The sequence below is a fragment of the Dioscorea cayenensis genome, chromosome 21 (assembly GCF_009730915.1).
Source record: "Dioscorea cayenensis subsp. rotundata cultivar TDr96_F1 chromosome 21, TDr96_F1_v2_PseudoChromosome.rev07_lg8_w22 25.fasta, whole genome shotgun sequence".
In the NCBI taxonomy this organism is placed as follows: Eukaryota; Viridiplantae; Streptophyta; class Magnoliopsida; order Dioscoreales; family Dioscoreaceae; genus Dioscorea; species Dioscorea cayenensis.
The window spans coordinates 2,380,455-2,400,679 of record NC_052491.1 but is presented as its reverse complement, the minus strand read 5'-3'; the positions used below and the strand labels follow the sequence as shown (position 1 = coordinate 2,400,679).

General features: G+C 37.5%; 1 protein-coding gene across 1 annotated transcript in view; it reads left to right on the top strand.

The window, feature by feature from the left end:
- LOC120252496 (serine/threonine-protein kinase EDR1-like) overlaps nucleotides 1-20,225 on the top strand; it is an 86,579-nt gene that overhangs the window by 14,009 nt on the left and 52,345 nt on the right. The window contains exon 3 of the mRNA XM_039260667.1: nucleotides 9,632-9,700. Coding sequence (XP_039116601.1) covers nucleotides 9,632-9,700 — 69 coding nt within the window. The remainder of the gene's footprint in view (nucleotides 1-9,631; nucleotides 9,701-20,225) is intronic.

The following is a 20,225-nucleotide window of genomic DNA, read 5'->3' as shown; positions in this document are numbered from 1 at the left end:
CTACAATAGCGTCGGAGTCTTGTTTTAGTGCAGGAAAAAGGGTACTCGATGATAAGAGGAGCCACATGAACCAAGAAACAGTGCAAATGTGCATATGTTTGAAGGATTGGTTAGAAGCAGAAGATAGGTTACAAGAACAACGAATACATGAAGAAGGTAGTGATACCGGAGAGGGCCTTACACCATCCGAGCATTCAACTTCAACCCGTATTGATGAAGAAATAGATTAATCAAATGAAGTTTGAAGTTTGTAATTTTCTAAATTGTTTTCGAAGTTTGTAATTTTCTAAATTGTTTCGAAGTTTGTAATTTTCTAAGTTGTCCTCATAGTTTTTAAATAAATGGCAATTTTTTTCCTATATCTATTTGTAATTTATTTTTAGTTTATCTCTATTTTTTCTATGTAATTTTATTTTCTAATATTATGTTAAATTTAAAAAAGTTTATCTTTTTTGTATTCATGTAAATTAAATTTTTTTGCATATTTTTTAATTATTTTTTCTATAATCTTTATGTGTTGTATATTTTTTACAATCAAGAAACTTATATTTTATGATATTTAGATTTTTTTTAAAACAAATTCCATATTTTTAGTATTTTTAAAGTATTTTTTACAATTTTTACAATATTTTTAAAGAATTTAAATAATTTAATATTAAAAAGCGGGTCGGCTGGCCGGTCTGCACGAGCCCGAGCCCACTGGGCTGGGTCGTCTCTGAGGTGGGCCGACACCCTTGTCAGGTGGGTCGTGCGGCCGGCTGCGATGTACAGCCGGGCGGGCCGGCCCATCTTGCACCTCTAGTTTAGTGGTTTAGGGGCTGTATAATCTCCATGGGTGAGATTTCTAGCTATTCTCCTTTCACTTAGTTATCTTCTTTTAAAAATTTTTCATTTTTTTGTTTTGGAAGAAACAACACCACGGGCTATTTATTAAAAAAATTTTATTACCACTCGCTAACTTGACAAACAATTTGGAAAACAAAAGCCTGGAATAGGAAATCTCTGTTATGTTCATCCAATAAATCTGCTTTCACCTTTTTCATCTTTTTCTCCAACCGTTCATAGACCCAATTTAAAATGGCATTGAAAAATCTTGATTTAAAAAGTAAAAAGAAAAAAAGAAGGAAAAAAATATTGTTATATATACAAATACATACATACATATATATCTTTTTGGTGTGCAATACATGGGGAGTTCACTAGACACATGTCTGTGTTTAATTTAATAATTTCCACACAGATTCTAACCAGTAGTGGTGTTATGAGAAAATAAGGTGACTTAGTGGGTAAATTAAGCAATGACACCTCCTCTTCTATAACAATTTATATAATGTAAAATTTTTATAATTATCTAATCAATTGCTTCTTTTATGCCTTTTGGTTAGTCCAATTAAATATATGAATAAGTTGAATTGGCTGATTTAATTATCATTTGCATGTATATGGATACTCAACATATACTATTGAGTAGGTATCTTTTAACATCAGTCTAAAGACTTATTTTCTCCTTAAACATCAAGGTATTAATCTCTTGCATAAGCATCCGTTTTCTACACAAAACAAACACACATAATTAATGAATGAATAAATAAATAAATAAATAAATGGTGGCCCCTGGATTCATATTTTGTTATTTAATTGATTTGCTTTTACCATAGGGTAGTAATTGCATATATACTATAAAAATTTACATTGCATGGACTATATTGAAATCTTTTTCTTTTGTTAGTATATATTTAACTGGCCTAATCAATTCCTTATTTTTTTAAATTATTTTTAGTAAAACCTATAGAAATATATATATATATATATATATATATATATATATATATATATATATATAAAATTCCCTACGCCAGTTAGTGATAATCTCTATTTTGCTTATCATCTTTAAAATGAATTGACCGTAGAATTGAACAAAAATAGTTCCATTTTAGATTGACTTAAGAATATCGGTTAGAAGCTTAATGAAGAGTTTGTGAAAATTAATTTAAAGTTTGAAAGTAAGAGGAATGCGCCATTGTTTTTTTTATTGTCGTCCCATCAATTATTGAGGGGGCATGTGCTATATATATTATTTTAATTTTATTTTATAAAATGTACATATAAAAAGACTGGTTTTTTAAGAATATAGAAATAATAGAAGATTATTTTTAGGCAAAATATTTTTTGCCCATGCCACATATGCCAATTATACCAACTGTTTCATCTGCCAGGTAACTGCAAGCGATTCCAAGGTTGGAGATTATTTTTTCCCCCATTATTTTAGATGCTTCAGGGACTGGTTTAGGCGATGGTATGTCAGTAAATTTTTTTTTTTTTTGAAAAAGTGGATAAACCACATGCATTAACTGAAAATAAGTCCAAACATCAGTAAATTTAAATTCTGGTTGTTTTGCTGTCAACTGAGTTATCTCATCTTTCAATTTGAAAGCTTCACTGCCAATCTTATACCTTGAATAACAATTTTGAAACCAAGAGCCTGCATCACAATTACCTTTGCTATATTCATCCAATAATTGATTTACCTTATCTTCCGTTTCTCCAGCCTGTTCAAAACCGATTCAAATCATGTTCAAAAAATCTTTGTGAGAACACAACTAATTACTATTCTATATTATAACAAATTGAAATTACCAACCAAAGCATAACTTCTATGATGTAATTAATATGCATATACATATACATAAATATATATTCCCATTCTCTCCAAGCTAGATACAGAAGTGAAGGCCTTGATCATTTCCTTAGATCATGTTAACAAGGAGAAACTTGTGCATTGGAATGGTGTTTAACAGTTGTCCGGATCTCCTGAAGGTTATTGATGGAGGGGAGTGCTTGCATGCGTGGTGAACTTGTCAATTGAGTGCTGAACTCTGCCAGTTGCTCATCGCCACCAGCTCTACTTGTTCAAATTCCATGTGCATTGAATGGTATGGCTTCTTCCTTGGCTGGGCATGGCATTTGCAGTTCCTCTCTCCTTATTTCATTGTGGTGTGGAAAAGTCATGAGAGTGGCAGAGTGATCAAGATTTATGTTCTAGTTTCTTTGCCTTTTGCTTGTTATTGTTTTTTGCTTTTTCTTGACAAGGGTTTTTTTTGTTTTTTTTTTGAAGAAGTGGATAAACCACATGCATTAAAATAAAAGAGAAGCCAAAAGTACAGGAAACAAAGCCCAATCCACTAGCCGTGGAACAAATGCAGCAAAAAGAAAGAAAAGGAGGAACAACGGGCCTTCTCTGGAACCCATAAAACACCCACCATGATTACTCCTCACAGTCGACCTGCATCGCCTCAAGAGTAGGGGCATCACCCATCCCCTCAGAACGAAGCCCAAGGAACTCTAGGCTGTGACAGACAATAGAGATAGAGTCCTCAAGCTTGACTCTCAAACCATCGGGAGGTGCAGAGAACCAAGATAAAATCAAAAGGTCAATCTTCACCAAAATAGAGCGCGGACTCGCACATTTAGCAGAAAAGATATAATCATTTTGCGCAAGCCAAATGGACCACACAAAAGCTTTGACCACCCCATCCCCAAAAATCTTGACCGGGGGGCACAACGCAGCCCTCCAATTACCCCACAACTGAGACATCGGTGGGGGAAGATTCGGTAAGTGTAGATCCCTACTCAAGTACGCCCACACTTCCAAAGGGAAGCGACATTGAAGGAAAAGATAATCAGCTGATTCGCAGCCGAATGACACAGAACGCATGTGTCGGTCGGCAGCTTGTTACACCGTCGCTTAGCAAGGTTTTCCAAAGTGAGAATCTTGTTCTTCCATGCTAGCCAGTTAAAAATATTAACCTTTCTTGGACATGGGCCTTTCCAGAAATACTTAGCAATAGGACATCGCAAACCCCCTTCATTAAGGAAACTATAGAAGGATTTAACACTGAAGGCACCATTCGGTGTTAGGCTTCACCATCTTAGGTCCTTATTCATTTCAGCAGGCATACTCAGGTCCGAAATGATCTGCGCCGCATCAGGGTCCTCAACAAATGGCGAACTAGAAAGTAAAAAAACCAGTTCCTGAACCAAACCGTTAGGTCTAGTAGACGCTTGGAAATCATCAGGGCAAAGGTTCATCTATGCGAGACCACTAAACCATCTGTCTTTCCAAAATAGTGATTCAGCGCCAGAGTGAACCTTAACTGTGACACAAGCTCTAAAAGCCGAAAGACATTTAGCAACCCCGGACCAAAAGAAGGAGACCCTCCCTCTTTGTCGACGAAACAAATCCCAGCTAGCCTCATTATAATTGAATTGTAGCACCGTTGCACCGCCCTAGTTCGAGTCAGTAACGAATTTCCACTTCCATTTCCCCAGCAAGGCCAAATTAAAAGAGTTTAAATCCAGAAAGCCCCAACCACCCTGCTTCTTAGCTCTACAAATATTCTTCCAAGCCACAAGCCTACAACCGGGTGATTAATGTCCGGTCCATACCATAGGAAATCTCTTCTAATTCGATCAATATCTTTAATTATCCACTTAGGAAGACGGTACATTGACATCCAGTACGTCGGCACCGCCGATAACACATAGTTAATCAGGGTAAGGCGACCCCCAATAGACAGAAATGATGAATTCCAAGAAGATAACCGCCCTCTCACTTTAGCAATCAAACCCTCCCAATCCTGTTTTCGCGGCCGCCTCCCAGAAATCAGGATGCCAAGGTAATTAACTGGGAGAATCCCCACATCACAGTTAAAAGTTTTCGCAGTGCTCACATCGGGTATCTGCTTCAAATTGGTGGTGAAAGACAAGGTTTAGAAAAATTTGTTTCCAGCCCAGAAAGCCCTTCAAACACTAAGAGAATCAGCTTGATAATCCTAAGGTCCTCCACTTCCCCCACCGTCAAAACCAGGAGGTCATCCGCATAATGTAAATTGCATTTCCCACCGAATTCCCCTAGCGGCACCCCAATCAGGATATGTGAATTAAGTGCATTATCGAACATAGTACACAACACATCCGACACTAGCAAAAAGAGCAGCCGCTAAAGAGGATCGGTGTAATACCCTGAACCTTTGGATACCTGTTGGAAAATATATTCAGGGTATTACTACAGTTGCAGTAAGATTTTTTTACGGAGTAATCTTGTTGAGAAACCCCAAGTGGAAAGAATAAGGACCTAAGTGTGAAAGTTTATAAAAGATTTTTGGTTAAAGAGTAATAGAAAAAGGATTGATATGAAATGTTTCTGAAAACCAAGGACTGAAAGGTAAGGCGGTGGGGATCTTTTTGAAATATTGTGCTATAATCCAGGGAGCATTGGATAATTTTAAAGGACCTTTTGAGAATACTATTTTATAATTCAGGGACCATTTGTGAGTTTTTCAGAGACTGTTTTGTAAGAAATTATGTTTTGAGGGACTAAATGTAAATTTCGGCTGAATCATAAGATTGGAGAAAAATCTAGAATTTGTTCATCTTCTTCTCTTCATCCTTCCTATGCTACAAGAACCCGTGAGAAAAAAATAAAAATAAAAATGAAATTGAAAAGGAAAATGGGAGGCTTGAAGGAGTTTGGAGCTTTGAGAATGCCTGGGAGAAAGTTCACCGGAGTGTTTGTTTGCTTTGGTAAGGATTTCTTGGTGTTGTATTTTCATGTATGTATGCATGTATGTATTTTGGGTGATTTTGGAGGAAATAATGAATTTGTTTTGAGGAAATCGATGATGGAGTTGATGAGAGTGTTGTTGTGAAATTATTTTTTGTGTTGAAAACCCTTGTATTTGTGATGGAAATTGCTTGAAATGGAGATGAGTTTTGCAGGAATTCATCGTAGCAATTCTGTAGCACGAGATTAGGGTTTTATTTGGTTAATTAAATTGATTATGATGATTAGGAGGTTAATGATAATGGTTAGATTGAAATGGGTTGAGTTAGCCAAGTTGAATTGGTTGGATCAAACCAAGTTGGATGAATTGATTGAGTTGAATTAATTTGGTTGAGTTGGGCTTGATCAAATCAAGTTGAGATAGTTTTGGGTTTGGTTCAGTTGATTTGGGTTAAGGGTTTTTGGACTGAACCAAGTTGGTTCAAAAGGATTTTGAATAAGAATTGAGTTGGTTCAAGCTGGTTCAGTTTGATTGAGTTTTGGTTCAGTGCAATTAAGCTTGGTTCAGTGCAATTGAGCTTGGTTCAATGGAATTGAGATTGGTTCAGATTGGTTTAACTGTGTTTATCCTAAATTGAGTTGGTTTAAGTGCAATTGAAATCCAGTTGGATTATGCAAGGTCGGGTTTTAACCGATTGGAGTGAGTGGGCCCAATAGAGAGTCTATTTTTGTTTATTGTATTTTATTTTGGGTTTAAAGGTGTTATTTATTTTTATTATATTATTCTGTTAGGTGTTGTTCGAGCTTGGGAGGGAGTTCCGGGCCCTAGGGAAGGAACCCAAGGACACCGAGTGAGTTGGTAGTGGCTATTATTTTAAATAATTGATTAATTATTATTATTTTTGAAATAATTATTTAATGGCTAGTATTTTGAAAATAATTGTTTAAGTATTTCTTTTTATCATGTTTAATTGGCGTATAATGTTGAGGTATATGTATATTTATTTGCCGTTGATGTTCCTGACAACCGTATTGATACATCAATTCCGTATAATTTTACGTATTTATGAATAGTATAAATACATGTATATGTGATTTAATTATTCGGCTCATGAATTTATTTTTGAATGGTTATATATGCTTTGATTTGGAATGATTTGTGAAATCATGTGCGTGTATTAAAATGTTTTACCGACAATATTTGTGGGACTGGTTTTCATTCCTGGCATAGGAATGGTATTTTGTATTTGGACTTTACTGGTATTATGCATGTATCGTACTGTGAATGTCCTGGATAAGGACCATGTGATATGATTTATACGGTTTGTATTATTCACGCATCTACATGTTGGTTTTGGATGGTGACGGGCTAAAGCCCGACTCATCGCGATGAGTGGGTCCCCACGGGCCAGCCCTTTAGAGTGGCGTGGTGGACTCGAGTGTTGATTTGTCGGATCGGTGGGAGGCGTAGAGCCCCGATTGGATTATACATCGGGATCCCGAGTCACCACATGGGACCGATGGGCCAACGTCAAGGGTGCGAAGACCTTGGCGGCTCCTAACCTAGTCGTGACGGCGGCTAAGTGGGGGAGAGTTTTCAGGCTGTGGAATTGAGAATGAATTTTTATATTACTTGTTATTTTGGGTTTAGTGATGAGGGCGAAGCCCATTGTCGCTCTTAGGGAGGCGGGTCTCTCACAACAATTTGGATTTTCTTAGAAAATTGATTTGATATTGATTTATGACGAGTTTATGTTTCAAAAGTTCTTTAAAGACGTATTTTGCTAGAATTACATTATTTTTGGAAAAAGTTGGAAAAATTATTTGAGAAGTTGGTATTTATATACTTTTATATACATCGTATTTTTAGTATTTGAAATTATTAAGCCACTACTGACTAACCGAATGTCTCTGTAGGCTGCAGGAGCGGGACCCTAGATTGCTCGATCGAGTATAGAGCTAGTCGGGGGTTGAGTCCGGGACTACAGATGGGGTCCCTTTTTCTTTCTTTCTTGTTATTGGTGTCATGATCTTGTAGCGGTTGTACCCGCAAATTAGAGTGACTATATTTATTGTATTTATGTATTTGAACATGTACTTGGTGAAAAAAATTGTAAATTGTGATTTGTAGGTCCGATTTTTGTTTAAAAGCAGGGGTGTCGGTTTCCGATTAAAAGGGAATTTTAACTGATGGGTGCCACATTTACCTCGGTAGAAGGGGTGGGTGTGACAATCGGCCTGCCTAAGACCTCTTTTATATTTCACATAATCATTTGGAGACCCATTAACTAGAACAGAGGCTTTCGATGAACTGAGGATAGAGTGGATCCATCCTAGCCACCTTAGGCCGAAACCCCTCTCCTTCAAAATTTCTAACAGGAAATCTCAATCAACCGAGTCAAAAGCTTTAGCGAAGTCCACTTTGAGGATATGCCCGGTAAGTCTTCTCTTATGAATACTAAAAATTAGCTCTTCTGCCATAGTAATATTATCAAGGATATATCTCCCCTTTAAAAACGCAGACTGCGCTTGGTCCACCAAAGAATCCATCACCGGGCTAAGACAAGTCGCCAGAATCTTGGAAATGATTTTCAGGGACGAGTCTCTAGACAAGGGTTTTTTTAATTTGTTCTTGTCATGTCTCTATTGTTTTTTTTTCTACTTTTTAGTAATAAATATTAGGGATGAGAAGTGTTTTGACTGTTAATCCTTTTTTCTTATAGTGTGGCCTTATTTATGTAGGATGTTGAGGTTTAACTTATGGTTTTTATGAGCTAATTTCGGCAAAATGCTCAATGGTTGCAATTGAACATGTAGTAGATGTGCAATGTGAGGAATTTCATAATAGGGCTTGATGGTTTGAGTTGAGGACATTGGTCACCAAATTGTTCGACATGACTAACAAAAAATTTTTGTTTTTAAATTTTTTTTTTATATATGTTGATTGATTTTATTATGTTCCTATTTTTCCATGTAGGACAGTGGGGATATAGTTTTATTGTTTGAGAGTATCAGCCATGAAGTTGTTTGATTATTGTTTTGTATGAGCAAGTAGTACCTAACTGAATTATTCAGAGATGAGAAAGAGATATTTTTTTTTATATAGGTTTGAATCTTGTGTAGTGCATCTATCTGAAAGGAATATTTTGCTCTAGTATAAAAATTGATGCAAGAAATTGATATAATAGTAATGATATGGGCTGTGGGCAAATGTTCATTTGAGTTTGGCATATGTTGGTTTTCGACTGCCAATGGAGTACACTTGATGTAATCATTACAAAAAGGATGGAGGCTTCTTGAATATAACTAATCTAATAGTTCAATTCTTGCTTAGTGTTTTTATCCTATATACTATTCTTGGTCTATATTCTTCATAGTATGTCCTTTGGCAGTGATCACAAGTGATGCCATAAATCAAGTGAGCTTGTCTTAGTGAGAAGAGGTCACCATAATAGGTCATATAGACACCTAGCTATAGTGTACTGTGTTTCCATTCATTTTATCCGTTGCATAGCTGCTTTATGCAATGTTTGGGCAATTTTTGTGTTTAAAAGAAGTTCTAGGTGATCCTACTAATTTTTATGTGAAGGATCTTTGCTTTATTATGCTATTTAATGCAACTATAGTTTTCTTATCTTGTTTGATCTTTAAATCTTGACATCTTTATGATAAAAAGGGGGTAAGTATCATTGGTGGCCACAAATTTTTCGTAAATATAACGCTGTGGCCACATACGTTTTTTTTGTAACAATGTGGCCACCAAACTTGTCTCCGGTCACACTCATGGCCATAATTTCATGTTTGGGGGTTGTTTTCGGCAAATGTGCTGAGGTGGCGTCCGACGTGGATGGCTCTATAATTGGCCACCTCAGCACCTTCGCCGGAAACAACCCCCAAACATGAAATTGTGGCCATAAGTGTGACTGGAAACAAGTTTTGTGGCCACATCATTACAAAAAAAAACGTATGTGGCCACAACGTTATACTTATGAAACACTTGTGGCCACCAATTATACTTACCCGATAAAAAGGATGCTATAATGTATCTATACTGCATATGAATTTTAGGAAGTGACTGTGAAGAAATTCCTGGACCAGGATTTTGATGGAGAGGCTTTGGGTGAATTTCGGAGAGAAGTAAGTTCCCACCTCCACATTTTTGATTTCATGGCAGAATCTAACAATGAACTTGTAGCAGAGTTGTATTCAACATCTATTTTTTGAAGGCAATTAAGCTTTATTCTCTCATTGGTTGTGCCTTGTGGACCAAGTCCATTCTTTTCTTGTGTTTATCCATAAATTCTTGCACTTTGAGGTTCTAGAGTATCTGTATGGGTTTGCATCTGTATTTGGTTAGGTTACCAGTGTAATTTTTAACCTTTCACCTTTTTCTACCTGAACAGTGTAGCTTGAGTCTAAAGTTTTACGTATGTTATTCTCCAAACTTATTGATATAATCAGTCATATCTTGTTAGGTTTCATGTCATTCAGAGCAGATAGTAGGGGCGGGCTTTTGGTTATTTGTGTTATATAACACAAATAGCAGGAACAAATAATGGTGGATTTGAAGGGTATATAGTTTAATGCAATGTTTAAAGGATATATAGGTATTTGGTGTTTTGAGAGATATTAGCTAAAAAAAATTATTCTTTGTTGATTTTACTTTTAGAATTTCAAATTGTGCCAACACAATTTTTTTTTATTCCAGTAAAGTTTTATCACTTGACTCACATGCAATTTGATCTATTAGTGGAAGTTTGTACGGAATCCTTCACTGTCCAAATAGTCAAATTGAGGAGAAGCGAAGAATCAAAATGGCCCTTGGTATGGTATGTAAATTTTTTTTTTTCATAATTTCTTGGTTGGAAGTCTTGTGTGAACTGATCTTCTCCGTGCTATCCCACAGGCCAAGGACATGAATTGTTTGCACGCTAGCATACCAGCAATTGTCCAGTGTGACCTGAAATCACCAAATCTTTTGGTTGACAAGAACTGGACTGTGAACGTATTATATTCTTGCTAATCTCGAATACATGGAAAGGTTTTAAAACTTGTTCTGCTTTTAATATGAAGGAAAGCTGCTCAGGTAAATTCTGAAAGTAACAGCCTAACGTTCCTTGTCCAAAATTTGAAACTTTGTCTCATACTGATTGAGTTGTGCACTTTCAGCCATAATTGATAGAATAATAAAAAGAATAAAAAAAGAAAGATGATAATGTCCATCACTTGGGTTCCTACTGTTAGATATATATGTATGTATGTATGCTTATACATGTATAGATGTATACTTAGGTATAGTTGTTCCTATATATGTAGACCTAAGGTCTTCTTCATTTCTATCCAGTTAATGAGAATTGTTCCACTCTCTTCATCTCTCTCTTGTCTCTTCTATCATGGTATTAGACTAGGTACCTTTCTCCGGCCACATCTTTATTCCACCACTCTCTTGGGCCAACCTACTATACTTCACCAGCCATTTCTTCTTCCATCTCAGCTGATCTCTTCCTCAGCCTTTTCTTTACTCTAATTCATCTGTTCACTCATTAACCCATTCTACTTCACTCTTTACTTCACCAGCCTTTCCTTTATCTACTCACCCATTCTAATTCACTCATCCTCTCATTCAACTACTATCTCTCACTCAACTTCTCATACATCCACTCAATAAATAAATAAATAAATAAATAATCACAGATCTGGATATCTCTCACTTGTGACCTGCAGCTCATGAACGTCGTCACCACTATCTCTCACCCGCCACCACCATCGCAGATCGGGTCACCCACCACTATCGCTCACTCGTGACCTGCAACCACCCTCATTACCACCACTCATGACCTGCAGCCACCATCGTTGCCGCCCACCACCACTGTCGACATGCACCATTGCCTGTCACCGAGCATCCGTGATTCATCACCGGTGACTTGCTGCCCTCCGGCCATCCACGATCCGCCAACCACCGTAGCACATCATTGTCCATGTTCTGTTTGTGATTTATTCACTATGCTCATGTGAATAAGTCACTATGGACTGGTCACTCATTGTCTAGCAAAGCAAATGCATGGATGTGACCCCACTGTGCACTTGTGATTCCTTGTTTTGAAAAGCAGATATCATTTGAAAAAAAAATTTATATTGATTAAAAAAACAAAAACAAAAACAAAAACAAAAATATGGATTTTTATGGATTCAGTGGGGTGTTACCAGATATGCGTTGCCAAAATCTTCAGCATTCTGATGTGGTGCTTAATGGCACTAACTACATCCCTTGGAAACTCATTGTTAAGCGGATTCTTGATGCTATCCGCATTCTTCGCCACGTTGATGGCACCTGTACTGATCCTACTGCCCTCATTCTTCCTGAATCTATTGCTTCCTCCTCAGAGGCCTCTATTATTCTCATGACGTTTGAGCAACAGTTAGAGAAGTGGGCTGCCAATGACTCTACGGCCAAGATGATCATCTGTCAGACGGTCACACTTGAGATTCGTACTCATATTGCTGATCTTCCCAGTGCTTATGAGATGTGGATGTATCTTGAGCACCACTACTGTGGTTCAAGTCAGGCGTAGCTATATACCCTGTATCAGGCTCTTACTAGTCTTCAGCAGGGGGAGGATACAGTTGATCAAATTTATAGTCTGTATTGTGCTATATGGCATCAGATTGATGCTCTTACTCCTTCATACTATGCTGTACATGCTGCTCAGATTCTTACATGTTCTGATGACGAGACACGGCGCATGTATGAGTTCATTATGCGTCTTCGCCTCGAGTTTAAGTCGACTAGAGCTTAGCTTCTTCAGGCTCCATCTGCATATTCATTGGATGAGGCCTTTACTTTTGTTCGTGCTGAGGAAACCCGCCTCAGGGCTTCTTTCACAGGGGGGTAGTGCTCTTGCTGTTTCTTGTCTTCCCCCTGCACATCCGGTATCATCCTCTACTCGACCCCTGGTTTCTTCCACTAGTTCACCTCGGCCTCCTCCACGGCTGAAACTGACTGTGAATTGCCACTACTGTGGCATACTTGGTCATCTCGAGCTTGATTATCAGAAGAAATAGCTTGGACTTCCACTCACTGCTTCTTCACCGGCTCCCTCTCTTCTCCCACTGCACCATTCTCCTCAGGCTCATTCTGTACCGGCTTCTCCGGCTCCGCTGTCTATTACCAATCAGCAGCTATTGCCGATGTTTTAACAATTTCATCAGTCCCACCTGGTCGACTCCACTAGACATGCACGTTTGACTCAGGTTCCTCCATCAGCTCCAGGTAGTTCATGTCCTCTTTGGCTTCTTGATTCTGGTGCTTCTCTTCACATAACCCTTGTTGCCACTCATCTTCATCACACTAGTCCATCATTATTTATTACACGTGTTCGCAGTGCTGATGACACTCTTCTTCCTGTCTCCTCCACGGGTCATCTCTCATTTAGTGCTTTTTCTGTTTCCTCTGTCTCCCATGTACCTCATGTCGTGTGCAAGATCACAATAGGAAGATGATTGGAGCGGGCCGACGTGATAGTGGAGTTTATGTGTTGGATACCCTTCACCTCCCTTCTTCCGTTGGACCTACTCATCAATGTCATACCACTGTTTTGTCTCATCATATGTGGCATCATCATTTTGGTCATTTGTATCCTTCTCGTATGTTATCCCTTGTTTGTCTTGGTGTCCTAGGAGTTGTCTATCCTTCCTCTGATGTAGTCTGTGTTGGTTGGAAACTTGGTAAGCAGCTACAACGCCCTTATCCTTTAAGTATATCTCAAACTACTGCCCCTTTTGAACTTATTCACTCTGATGTTTGGGGTCCCGCTCCCTTTATTTCTAAAGGCAGTAATCGTTATTATGTTATTTTCATTGATGACTACACTCGCTTCACTTGGATTTATTTTATGCATTATTATAGCCAGTTATTATTAATTTATCGGTTTTTTACAGATATGGTTCACACTCAGTTTACTACCTCAATCAAGACTTTTAGATCTTACTCTGGTGGCGAGTACATTTCTCAAGCTTTTTCATTCCTTTTTATCTTCTGAGGGCACCTTGGCTCAATTATTTTGTCCTAGAGCTTATCCTCAGAACGGGGTCGCTGAACGCAAGCATCGTCATATTTTAGAGATGACACGTGCTCTTCTTCTTGGTGCTTTTCTTTCTCTTTATTTCTGGGCTAATGCTGTTAGCACTGTTGTTTACCTGATTAACCTCCAACCATCATCTCAACTTCATAATCGTAGTCCAGACGAGTGTCTTCATGGGACACCTCCCCGCTATGATCATCTCCGTGTTTTTGGTTGTCGCTGCTTTGTCTTGCTCTCACCTCGGGAGCGGACAAAGCTCACTGCCCACTCTGTTTCTTGTGTTTTTCTTGGGTATAGTCTTGAGCATAAAGGTTATCATTGTTATGATCCTGTTACTCGTCTTATACGTATCTCTCGTGATGTCACATTTGATGAGTCCACACCCTTTTATGTTTCTCCTTCTTCTACTGTGTCTCCCTCTCCCTCAGTACCTATGTCATTCCTTTTTCCTACTTATTCTTCTGAGGATGCTCCCCCTGTGTCTCCACCTCCTCCCGAGTTACTTACTCACTCCTCTCTTGACCCTCCTCCTTTATCTGTTGAGTCTCCTGCAGTGTCTTTCCCTTCTTCGCTTCCTCCTGCTTACCCGCCTGCTCGTTTCTTTTACCATCATCGGGATCCTGCATCCTCTCTACCTAGGCAGGGTCTTTCTAACGCCTCTCCTGTTATTGATCCAGCTCCTAGGTATCCTCTCACACTTACACTTTACATGATCGTTCTACTTTATATCCTCCTGATCGTTATGCCTTTACTAGCACCAGTATCTCAAATGTCTTTGAGCCAGGTATCTACAAGGAAGCAGTTTGGTCACCTGCGTGACGGACTGCCATAGCCGAGGAACTTGATGCTTTGTCTCAAACTCATTCATGGGATCTTGTCCCTCTATCTGCTCATGCTATTCCCATCACTTGTCATTGGATCTACCGGGTGAAGAACCGCTTTGATGGCTCTTGAGCGCTATAGAGCGCGTATTGTTGCTCGTGGCTTTCAGCAGGAGTATGGCCGCGACTATGAGGAGACTTTTACTCCAGTGGCCCACATGCACATTGTATGCACATTAGTTGCGGTTGCGGCTGTTCGTGGGTGGGTTATTCATAAGCTTGATGTGAAGAACGCCTTTCTTCATGGGGAGTTAAAGGAGGAGGTTTACATGACTCCTCCCCCTGGCATTCAGGTGTCTCTAGGGTTTGTTTGCCGTCTTCGATATGCTCTATATGGTCTCAAACAGGCTCCACGTGCCTGGTTTGAGAGATTCAGCACCGTCGTTAAGGCTGCTGGTTTTACTCCGAGCATACATGATCCAGTAATCTTCGTACATACTTCACCTCGAGGTCGTACTATTCTCCTTCTATATGTAGATGATATGATCCTTATTGGGGATGATTCTGCTCATATTACCTTTATAAAATAGAAACTGTGTGAGACATTCTTGATGACTGATCTAGGTCAGCTTCGTTACTTCTTGGGTATTGAGATCACTTCTCATCCTGATGGCTATCGCTTATCTCAGCAGTGTTACACTATAGATCTCCTTGCTTGATCTGGTTTGACAGATACTCGTACTGCTGCTACACCGATGGAGTTACATTTGCAACTTCGTGGTTCTGATGGGATCCCCTTATCTGATCCTTCTCGCTATCACCATCTTGTTGGCAGTTTGGTATACTTGGCCATCACATGTCCTGACATTTCTCATGCTGTTCACATTCTCAGTCAGTTTGTTGCGGCCCCCACTTCTATTCACTATGGTCATCTTGTCCGGGTGTTGCGTTATCTTCTTGGCACTGTCTCACGTGGTCTGTTCTATTCACGTCAGTCCACTCTTCAGTTACAGGCTTATTCTGATGCTACTTGGGCTAGCTCTCCTGATGATTGAGTCTTTGTCACTAGTACTATATATTTCTTGGGTCTTCCCTTGTTGTTTGGAAGACCAAGAAACAAAATACTGTTGCCAAGTCCAGTGTTGAGGCTGAGATTCGTGCTTTAGCTTCTACTGTCCAGGAGATGCTTTGGCTTCGTTCGATTCTACAGGATTTTGGTATACTGAGCCTTCTCCTATTGCTGTTCACTATGACAGTACTGGGCACTTCAGATTGCTACAGATCCGGTCAAGCATGAGCTGACCAAACACATAGGTGTGGATGCACACTTCACCTGATGTCATGTACGTGCCCGGACTGTGTCACTTCACTATCTTCCTACAGAGGTTCAGGTGGCTGATTTCTTTACCAAAGCAAAGACCCGCGATCAACATCTATTCATGTTGTCCAAACTCAAGACGCATAATCCGCCTTGAGTTTGAGGAGGGGTGTTAGATATATATGTATGTATGTACGCTTATACATGTATAGATGTATACTTAGGTATAGTTGTTCCTATATATGTAGACCTAAGGTCTTCTTCATTTCTATCCAGCTAATGAGAATTGTTCCACTCTCTCTTCATCTCTCTCTTCTCTATTCTATCACCTACAATTGTTTCAAAGACAATTCTCCTTGGATTTGTATAGGATGTTTGTTAATTGTGTCATCTTAGATTGATTGCTGGTAACATTTGCAGCTGGCAGAAATTGGGCTTGGTGGGCTTTTGCTGAAGCCATTATATGGGAAACTAGTGTTTATGTGCAAAATTTAGATGGATTCTAACTTTCTATTATGGTTGCAGACTGAGAAGTGGGAGTTTGCCAAACTTGTTTGGGATGTATTGAAGCCTGGAATTTGAACATATAACTTATTTTGGAAGATATTATTTGCAAGTTGCCTACTAAGGCATCTGAACCTTTGCATGGATCTGGCAGTAGGAAGTTTTATATGTCCCATACTTGCATAAAATATGCTGTTCAGACCAACAATCACTGTCTATAATCATGATTAAATTAAAAATTAATCATTTGGTTTACATTTTAGGTGTTCATTATCTGCTGACCTGTATGTTGCTATGAATGGGCTTTTTATTTCAAATGTGTCTTTCCAGTCTCATTGGATGTCAGTAAGACCTTTGTTAAAAGTAAGTTTGCCTCAACTTTTTTTATCATTGTTTACCTCAACTCTATCAATCATTGTCATACCTCTTGGGCCCAATTGAAACTAGTCCTGCTTTGTTTCAAAAACATATTTAAATGTGTTGCTATCTGCGTAAGCTTGAATAATTACACTCACAGGATATCCATATCCTTGTTCTCATTCTAAAACTTAGTTTGTCTAATGCTTATGTGTATATGCATGTTTTGCTTTGTGGTTTTTTGTTAGTGTTGTCACTATGTTGCCTTCTTCATTGGGATTGGTTACTTTTGTTGGTTCATTGGTTATTCTCCTAGTTAGAGCTAACAGTGCCTTATAAATTATGAGTATAGTCCTTTCCTATGAAAACTGGTCAAAATATTGGGCAAGTTCAAGTTGCACCTTTTGGTCGTAACACCATCCTTAGTTTTCTTTTATGCAGTGTGATATATTTCGGAAGCCAATAGATGTAATCTAATGTCACATATAGACATCCATGCCAAACAAATTTATTTACATATGTTTGGGAAAGGTAACCTTTTAAATGTTGGAATAGAATAATAAATGGATATCATCATTGATTTTCTTTATCAACTATTACTCTATTAGTTGGCATTGATAGCATTCTGATATCAGTGTAATGTAGGTCTATGATTTTGGTCTCTCAAGGTTGAAGCACAACACATTTTTATCATCAAAGTCAACCGCTGGAACAGTGAGATCTAGTGTTTGCTCTAATACATTTAGGAAATTATTATTTCTAGTCAGTCAAACTTCTCACATTTAACTCTCTAAATCTCTGTCCTTATTTTGTTTCGAGAAATATCAGTAAACACAATGCCTTGAACATACTAAATGGTAAATATGCTAAGAGTATCCATTTATTTATTACTTTTTGTAGTGTAGTGCCCTTAAATCAGGAGATGTGAAGTGAAATGCTAGTTTAGTTTGCCTTTTGGGCAAGAGCAAAAAGGAATGCCCACTTGGCCTGTGTTTATGTTTTCCTTGTATAGAAATGCTCTTTATGTCTATTCAGTATATATTGGTACTCGCAAGTCCGAAGAACTTGCAGTGGCTTGTAGGAGTTTCCTAGGGTGTTTTCTTTGCTTTGTGCCCAATTGAAAATCAGGGACATTATATAGACAAAAATGGGAAGACCCTATGGCTAGTTGCGAGGAAAGGGAGTGGCGCCGGGTTGATTGTAATTAAGTTGTGTAAATAATAGTGATGGTACCTTGAGTTATTGAAGAATGTGGTCTCAGGAATCTTTAACTAGATTCCATTTCCAGATTGAATGAATGAAATGAAAAAGAGAATATGACATTGTTATGTATGTGTATGCAGTACTGTTGCTGGAATTATTTCTATATATGTGAAAGTGTTAATGTTCTTGCTGTGCCATTTGATTTGTGAATATTTTCATCTGACAATGGTTTCTATTAAGCTTCATGCAAACTTATGCACTGTCTACTCTGTTTTCATTGTTGTGTTTTGTCAAAATGTTTGTACCTTCAGGTCTTCAAGGAAAATTAAAAACAGGAAAATCTGCCAAGCAATGGAAAGGTCTCATAACTTTATCATCTATCCAAAAAAACCAATAGTGTTACAAATGAAAAACACCAGGTAAATGGTTAAATAAAGATTTGGAGAACGAAAGTGACATTTGACAGCAGGGAGCTGTTTGGTAAGGTAACCAAATAAATCATTCTTTAATGAGTGGAGTCATTGGACAACAAGTGAAGAATTCTGTTTGAGAAAAACTACTCAATGTGTGATGAGCAATTCAATCATATAATAAATATTGATGAGTATGACATATTCTTTAAGTTGTCTTATCATATTGTTCTCTCGATCAAAATTATGCCTTGCCAAACTTATCCGCTCTTGTTAATGCTCTTTAGCAGCATTGCAAAATCAAAGCTTTGATTGATCATCAGGTTGTTGGATCTTTGAAAAGATTGATAATCTGGTTCTCGTTATCCTCAAGTTGTTGAGCACTTGCTATCCTCAAGGAAGCTCCATGCACTTCATTTCCATTAGCAAGCTAGCAACACATTGGCCCACACTTGCAGAAAAAGAAAATAAATAAATAAATAACATAAGAAAAATAACTAAATAATATATCATAACACCTTTATTAGAAATGTGTCATGAATATCTAAGCAAAATAATTCAATTCTAAATAAACAAAACAACACAAAATTGTAATAGAAACATTACCTTATCATAAACTGTTGTAATAAAAGACCCCATGCTTCTTCAGCATTCTGATAGTAAACTTTTTGATCCTCAAACAGGTTCGCCTTGGCATGATGATTAGGTTCTTGCTATCACTGTCGAATACATAAAGAAACTCCACATATCTTGATCTCAATGAAAACTCTTTTTTGAAGTGCCAAAGCCCCTTTTTTTTCATAAATAGCTTTACCAACTTTAGTAACACATTTACCAATTAACACATGCTTTTGCCTTTGTTTTGCTCTTTAACCTGCCATAACAAGAAGAAAGAGAAAAAAAATCACAATAGTAACACCAAATACAAAGTTAGGTTTGAAAGTCTAAAGCTTTCAAACTAAAGCTTTCAAAGTTAGACAAGACTAAAGCTTACTTGAAAATAACAAATAATCGTTAGCAATATTAACAAGACTAAAGCTTTCAAAGTTAGACAAAGTCCACAAGTAATCCTTAGCAATATGCAAGTAAAAATAACAAATAAACAATATTTTATATATATATATATATATATATATATATATATATATATATATCCTTCCAAATAAATCCAACATGCTAACAAAGCACAACTTACTTGAAAATATAGTTTGAATGAAAGTACAACCCAACGATTAATGTCTTCGATAGATCAACTTTCAAGCCAAACTTAACTTAGAAAATACATAAGATAATAATGGCAAACAGACCTCAAACTTGGAAACCAAATAATAACATGTCTTCACACCAGCATAAATAACAAACCAATCAAAGTGTTCAGATTTGAGAATCAAAACCAGAAACAACACGAGCAATCCAGAGCATAATTGCACAGTAAATTTGGTAGATCATTGATTAATCGTGATGAGAAGTTATAGTTCTGAACATTTTCTTCTAATAAATCTTGATCTAACTAAGTTTGAGCAGGAGATGTCTCTAACTTGTGCAAACAAAAACAAGAGAAAACTCAAAGACCTTTCATTCACTTCCACTACCCATGCATTCATTAGGGTTCTCATTCTCCTGTAAAGACAAGAATATTTAGCAAATTAATCATTCTTAATAAGTTAATGTTCCTAGTTTTAATTACATATTAGTACATATTCCTCCATGCTTCCAACATTGTCCATGCTTTTAATAATAATCCAATTATTATTGGTGGTATAATGGGTGCATATTGATAAACTATTTATAAACTAACATTCACACATGATAATAAAGTGGGGAAAGAGGCATACATTTGCCTGATTATTAAATTCCCCACAAAAGTGAGATCTAATAGAGTTAATTATACAGATATAATAAATTTAAAAGCTCCTTATATATTATAAGAACTCAGTATGAATAGTAAAAATGGATTTTATAATTAAA